The sequence below is a fragment of the Setaria viridis genome, chromosome 1 (genome assembly GCF_005286985.2).
Source record: "Setaria viridis chromosome 1, Setaria_viridis_v4.0, whole genome shotgun sequence".
In the NCBI taxonomy this organism is placed as follows: Eukaryota; Viridiplantae; Streptophyta; class Magnoliopsida; order Poales; family Poaceae; genus Setaria; species Setaria viridis.
In genome coordinates, this window is record NC_048263.2 from 21,519,456 (window position 1) to 21,527,022 (window position 7,567).

General features: G+C 46.4%; 1 protein-coding gene across 1 annotated transcript; it reads left to right on the forward strand.

The window, feature by feature from the left end:
* The first annotated feature begins 3,818 nt into the window (after nucleotides 1-3,818).
* On the forward strand, nucleotides 3,819-5,211 carry LOC117862938 (inositol-tetrakisphosphate 1-kinase 4). The gene has a single exon (XM_034746490.2). It carries the CDS (start codon nucleotides 3,906-3,908, stop codon nucleotides 4,965-4,967), a length of 1,062 nt encoding a protein of 353 aa, XP_034602381.1. The 5' UTR covers nucleotides 3,819-3,905; the 3' UTR covers nucleotides 4,968-5,211.
* The last annotated feature ends 2,356 nt before the right edge of the window (nucleotides 5,212-7,567 follow it).

The window sequence follows — 7,567 nt, forward strand, 5'->3', positions numbered from 1 at the left end:
CACTTCCAAACTGGAATATCCAACAGTTTCAACAAACCTACTGACCTCTAGTGTTGTGCCTTCACCCTTTGGCATGTATCGCATCGGGCAATGTACTCTGCTAAGTCCACCTTCATTTTCTCCCACCAGAATAGGTCCTTCAGGTCTTGGTACATCTTTGTACACCCCGGGTGTATGGAATACCGCGAGTTGTGGGCTTCTTTCAGGATAGCCTGTTTGATATCCCAGTCTCGGGGTACGCATATGCGGTCTTTCAGCCAAATAGTGCATTGGTCATCAATTCGATAATCTTGAGCTAATCCCCTAGCCATGAGGTCCTTTAGACCCTCGATCTCTGAGCAACTCTTTTGGGCTTGCCTGATTCGGTCTTCCAAATTGTACTTCACCCTAAACTCATTCAACTGCCCACTCTCCATGATCTCAAGCTTCAGCTTCTTGAGCTCTTCATGTAGTTCGAGTTGTTCATTCTGTATCATCAGGTTGTTGCAATAACTGCCTCAGCTTAGAGCATCTGGCACAACGTTCGCCTTGCCAGGGTGGTATTAGATGTTCAAGTCGTAATCCTTGATCAACTCCAGCCATCTTCTCTGCCTCATATTCAGTGGTAAAGATGTACTTCAGGCTCTTGTGATCAGTGTAAATGTCACACTTGTTGCCAATCAAGTAGTACCTCTAGATCTTCAGAGCATGAACAATTGCAGCTAACTCTAGGTTGTGTGTAGGATAATTTTCTTCATGCTTCCACAGCTGGCGAGAAGCATATGCCACAACCTTGCCTTCCTGCATCAATACACATCTGAGACCCTATCTCGAGGCATCACAATATACCACGAAGTCCTTTTTGATGTCGGTAAGAGTCAGAACTGGGGTGGTAGTGAGTCGGGCCTTGAGTTCTTGGAAGCTCACTTCACATTTGTCTGGCCAAACGAATGGTATGTTGCTCTTCAGCAATTCTGTCATCGGCTTTGCAATCTTGGAGAAGTTCTCAACGAATCTGCGGTAGTACCCTGCCAAACCGATAAAGCTTCTGATTTCTGTCACATTCTTCGGTTGTTGCCATTCTGACACGGCCTCAATCTTCTCCGGATCTATAGCATTCTCTCTGTTGTCAACACATGGCCGAGAAAAATTACTTTGTCAAGCCAGAACTCACATTTGCTGAACTTGGCGTACAACTGGTGTTGCCTTAGCTTCTCCAGCACAATCCTCACTGCTCTTCATGCTCTTCGATGGTGAGGAATTCGTGTGTGGCAGTGGCAGCAGCGGCGAGATCGTCGGCAGCCAAGGCTCGCATTGCTGCTTCGAACACGCGGGACTGGTCCAGCGCGGCGTCCGCCCTGGAATGCGCCGCGTCAAGGTGGCAGACGCAGGAGGAGAGTGCGTTAGCGAGCGCCGCTGTGGAGGAGGAGGACTCTTTAAGCGCGGCGGCGTCGGAGGCCGCGAGCAAGAGCACCGGCAGGGCGGAGTGGAGGAGGGAGGTGGCGGCACAGTCGATATCGATGCGTCGGGCGAGGAGAGAATCGAGGCGGGCGTCGAGTGCGCGATGGTAGGCGACGCATTTGTGCAGGAAGCGGGTGGCGGCATCAGAGTCGGTGCGGCAGCAACGCGGGAGGACGATGAAGATGACAACGGGGCCTCTCGCCGGCGCACAGCTGCCCCACATTCCCGCGCAACCAAAGAACGGGAGCTTCACTGGCCACGAGGTGATCCAGCAGCTCCACGTGCTCACTGCCTTCCAGCGCGCCGCTTGAAATGCTCTCGCGCTGCTCCTGCTTGACTCCATGTCCATGGGAAGATTGCGCTGGGAGAAGGATAAGGTTCCTTTACAGGTCCACCACGGGGAGCAGCTACGCGTGTAGATGGTGAAAAACAAGAGAGAAGAATGACCGAGGCCTCCGAGCTACCGCACATTCATCTTTTTTACGTTAAATATACAATAGTGAATAGTAGTAGTCCTAATGTTAAAAAAAATAGTAGTAGTCCAAACCAAGGAAAAAAAAATAGTAGTAGTCCAAACCAACGAACATCATGAAGCTAAAATCTTACAATTTAATGTCTTCTCCAGCTTTTCCTCCGTAAAAGTTTGAGGAATGTGTACTTTATAAATTGATGGACCTCGTTCTTTCACTAATAATTTGGAATTGGGAGGCTTGACTATTTGTCACTCAATCCCAGTAACAGCAAGCGCATAAAAGAGTAAAAATAAAAGGCACGTAGTGATAATGAATGTAGCCGACGAAACTACACGTAAAACTCTAAAAATGTGATGTATGGGGTAAAACAAAGAAAAATCATAGCATTCTGCATGGGCAGGATCGCACTCGATGGGTGTGCCTCATCTTTTTTTTTTATGAAATGGTGTGCCTTATCTTGCTGATTTTGACCTCGAGCTGCAGCCGAACAATATAATACGGACTATGTATTAACCGTTGCAACGCACGGACATCGTGCTAGTCATACCTAAAGTTCAACAATATAATACTACTTCCATATGCATTTCCTTCATTTTTTGTATAAGTGCATGACGTTTATAATAAGCTAATAAATTTATTTTGAACTACTTTTTTCTAAACACCGGGAGGGAGCAACAGGGCACCAACAATTTATTACACCGGGTCACCGGCCATCAATAGCTAGCGAATTAGTAGAACCTGCTCAGTGTTCGGATTATTCGTGAGTATCCAATCATCTTCCATTGCTTCAATTTCTCGTTCAATTTTGCACCGACATTCCTCGTAAAGTTTTGTGGTATTTTAGTTCTTGCATGTGTCATTTGGTCTAGATCTCTTTTGTTTCAGTATAGTGGCAAATAAAGAAAACTATATTTTTCCCTTTTGACTGCATCACAAGTTTCGGTGACCTTTTGCCGTGTGCCTGTGAATTCTAGATGAGGCTATTGACTTGAAGAATTACCAATTTACCATGAAGTTTTAATCCTGTAGCTTGGTGAGTCAGATTTAATGCATGGGGACTACGGGCACTTTGACCAGTTTTCGTTCCTGGATTGGTCAGCGTATAGATTGGGGTTGGTATTTCGGAAAGATAGATAGATGCATGTACTTTCGCATGGAAGTATGGAGCCATCTATTAGTTTTTTTTTCCTCACTACCGTCCATGTTGATAGATTATTACATGGAGTGATGGAGGTGCAGGTGCTACATGCTGCACTAAAGCTACATACGAGTTGCATTTTGCTAGAAGTGCTAGAAGTTCTAAAAAGGAGGTTTGGTTCCTACCCTTAAACTTTAGCATCTATCACATCGAATGTTTAGATACTAATTAGAAGTATTAACTGTAGATTATTTACAAAATCCATTGCATAGATGGAGGCTAAACGGCGAGACGAATCTATTAAGCCTAATTAGTTCATGATTTGACTATAATGTGCTGCTACAGTAACCATTTGTTTATGATGGATTAATTAGACTTAATAGATTTCTCCCCATTTAGTCTCCATCTATACAATTAGTTTTATAATTAACTCATATTTAGTCCTTCTAATTAACTTCCGAAGAATCGATGTGACACAGATTAAACTTTACCTCAAGAAACGACACCCCCTTCAAGCTTTTAACCTGTAGCGACGCACGAAAATTTAGCTAGCCTGAATAACAATGGTAAAAAGGCTCCAAATCGTACATATTAGTACCTGATTGAAGTTGGTAATAGTTTGGATTAGATATGTCCGCAATTCTCACCTACCCCCACATTGCCAATTTTTTATTATCTTGTACGTGTTCGTCGTGCCAATGCAAGTGAGCTCACGCATCTGCTATTTAAGCTACCGTGGTGTGGTATGCATATATACGACCGCAAGTTGCGAGAGGCATATCATCCACTATGTAGTGTGTACTTTGCACTAGGACACGACACGAGCAGTTGAAGCAACAGGATCAAGCTCGATCATGGCGGAGCATTCCTCCCCCGCAGACCACACCTACACCATCGGCTACGCGATGCTGCCCAACAAGCACGACACCTTCGTCCAGCCGTCGTTCATTGACCTCGCGGCGCGGCATGGCATCCGGCTCGTGGCCGTCGACGCGTCGCGCCCGCTCGTCGAGCAGGGCCCCTTCGACCTCATCGTCCACAAACTCTACGGCCAGCCGTGGCGCGCGCAGCTGGAGGCCTTCTCCGCTCTCCACCCGGACGTCCCCGTCGTCGACCCGCCCGCTGCCATCGAGTGCATCCTCGACCGCTTCACCATGCTCGACGTCGTCGCCGGCCTCGGCGTAGCGAAAGAGGGCGCCATGGCCACGCCCAGGCAGGTCTTCGTCGGCGACGCCGCGGCGCTGGCCGGCGGCGACGATGCGGACGCGGTCCCCGGCGGCCTCCGGTTCCCGCTGATCGCCAAGCCGGTGGAGGTCGACGGCAGCGCCGCGTCGCACGACCTGTGCCTGGTCTACCGCCGCGAGGGCCTTCGCGGCCTCCGCGCGCCGCTGGTGCTCCAGGAGTTCGTCAACCACGGCGGCGTGCTCTTCAAGGTCTACGTGGTGGGCGACCACGCCACCTGCGTCATGCGGAGCAGCCTACCGGACGTGCCCGACGAGCGCCTGCACGACCTCGCCGCCGACGCCGCGGCCCCCTTCGCCAACATCTCCCTCCTCCCGCCCCCCGCCGCTGGCGACGCCGAGATGCCACCCCAGGACTTCGTGAACAGGGTCGCCCGCGAGCTCCGGCGGGCGCTGGGCTTGCACCTCATCAACTTCGACCTGATCTGGGCGAGGGACGCCGACGGCAACGCCAAGTACTTCATCCTGGACATCAACTACTGCCCGGGATACTCCAAGATGCCGGGGTTCGAACCTGTTCTTCTTGAGTTCTTCTTGGAGATGCTTCGCGGCAGACCTGCTCATGAGCAGCCTTGCCCGGGCGCTGGCTCTGGCCTAGGTGCTGAGGCACACAAGACAGAGGTTGAGGCCAGCTTCATCCCCTCGGGAGCAGAACCGAAGCAGGTTCAGGCCTAAATCTGCATTTCCGGCTCCAATTTGACTCAACATCTTTGCTTAACCTCCTGTAAGTTTCAACCAAGCCGGTTTGACGCATCAAAACCACATCAGTGATTTGTGAAGTTGCTTTGTAGCATTTTCTTTCAAAGAGAAAAAAAAATAACAGCTGCTTTGTACCCTTGAATTTTATCCAACCAACAAGTTGCATGTGTGTAAATGTTCTTTGTGAATTGTGATTCGGTTATACAGCGAATTTCTACTATTACTCTCGTGGATTCAATGCAAGTATATCATTTTAAAGCAAGTACTCCTATATCATCACAGAGTTTCTAAGCACTTTTCCTTTCTCCTGCCATCTTTGTCGTTGCTAAATAAATTACACTACACCCTTATTGTGAACTGCTACTACTACAACCCATCATCAACAATTACTCCTTCGTTTCAGAATATTTATTGCTTTAGCCTTGTCAACCTTTTTCAATTGCAGTACATGCCACCCTACACTTGTCTAAGTACTTTCTGCTATTTTTTTTCTTGCCCTCGGTAAACTGGTACCACACTCAAATAAATGGGCACCTTCATCCAAGGTAGCGTAATAAGAGAAATCGGTCCTCCTAGCCTAAGAGAGGGAGATGGTGAATTAGGCGACTTAAAAGCTAAACCTATGACTTCCACTAGTTGCATCAAAATATAAACTAGATCATGCTATCTAGATGTGCTACAATTGGTCTAGTGTGAAACCCTCATCCCAAAATAAGTTTTACAACCTATAGCTAATCCTATCAAGATACTACTCTAGGAAAGTAAAGGCACATAGGTTGCATATGAAATACGGAAACGTAAGGAGGGATAGAAGCAAACTCTTGACACAAGGATTTATCCCATGGTATCGGTAGGTACTAAGTCACCACTAGTCCACATTGTTGAAACACTCAAACAAGAGTATTGTTTGAGTATTGCTTCCCGGTCACCAAGTCTCTCCCAAGGTGCCCCTTGACTTGCCACAAAAGGCTCGACCAATAAGGCTCACGCCAAGTCTCTCGGTCACCTTGATGCTGTCTCCTCTAAGGAGCTTCTCCGAAGGGGGTCTCCACGTCCGCCGCACAAGGCTAGTTGCTCCAATGGTTAGTTAAAGTGTACCATCGGATGTTCCGATGGTATATATTTTTTAGCATCATATAAGTGGTGCTACCGTATGCCCCTCTTTATTTTGGCCATAACTTTTTACTCAGAACTCCGTTTTTAATGATCTTATACTTGTTGGAAAGCTTATGAAATTATACATGGGATTCTAGAAAAATACAGACCTTTTGATCAACTTTTAGCATTGGATGAATGACCTAAAAGTCCGACGCATGCAAATTTTCAGGCGTCGGACCTTCCGGTGCCCCCCTCACCTATTTGTCAACCTCTCTGGAGATTTTGACAAAGTAAATATGCAAACTCCGATGGTAGCATCAGATGATCCAGTGCATGCCCTTGTCTATTCATCAAATCATCCGTAAAGTGTATTTTTGTAAGCACCGGATGTTCCTCTGCTACCAGAACTTCTTGTGCTCTTTTTTCAGCACATCTTATTTTGCGCATAACTTTCTACTCCGCAGTCCGATTTTGATGATCTTGGACTCTATGGAAAGCTTGTGAAGTATTATACAAGATTCTAGAAAAATCCAAGCCATTTGATGAACCCAAAAATAATTATTCATGGGACAAGTACAATTCATTCCTCTATTTGTCCCGGATTCGGTATCTTTTTTTGTGATGCATCCATGGAACCTATGAAAATCTACAAGTGCTCATTCTTGATACACATGTTAGTCCCAATGACTATGTTGTCACTCAATCACCAAACTCACAAACTATGGCTTAATGGGGCCATGTTCCCTACAATCTTCCCATTTTTGGTGATTGATGACAACACAATTAAAGCAAGCATAATTTTGCAAAAATTGACCAATTGAACCACTTACACTTGCTTGGATGCTTACCATTGTCCAACCTCCCCCTCTGAACATCTTTATATGACTCTCCCTTGATGTACTTGTCCCTTTTTTTCTTGTATTTCTCGTCCTATGTATGTTCACACATAGGTTCTTGCACTGGCTCTTGCTTTGATTCCACATTTCTCCCCCTTTGGAATTAAATTGCTAAAAAGGCAATCTCTTCCATTTGTAAGCCTCCATGACCTTGCAAATATAGCTCAAAGGAAAACATTAGTAGCCTAGGGAGATAGCTTCATGAACCATGATCCACATGTGATGGTACCAATGAAGATACCACTTAAAAATGACTAGGATGGATCCATAATTCATGAAACTAGCATGACATTAGCGAGCTCCCCCTATGTGTGTGCACAACATGATGGTGTGAAAAACATGTGCACAACTAAACGACATGAAATACTAGGACAAATGATTTGACAAGAATACCACTTGGAAGATTAAGCAATGCATACCTCCGGGGGATATCTCTTACCTTGATGGCACCACTTGAGATGAGCCACTTGAAAATGATATCACTTGAAGATGACACCACTTGAAAGAGGATAACAAGAGAAACACATGAGGTACCACAAGGATAAGGAATGTATGAGTGCATTGCCTTTGCACTTATATATG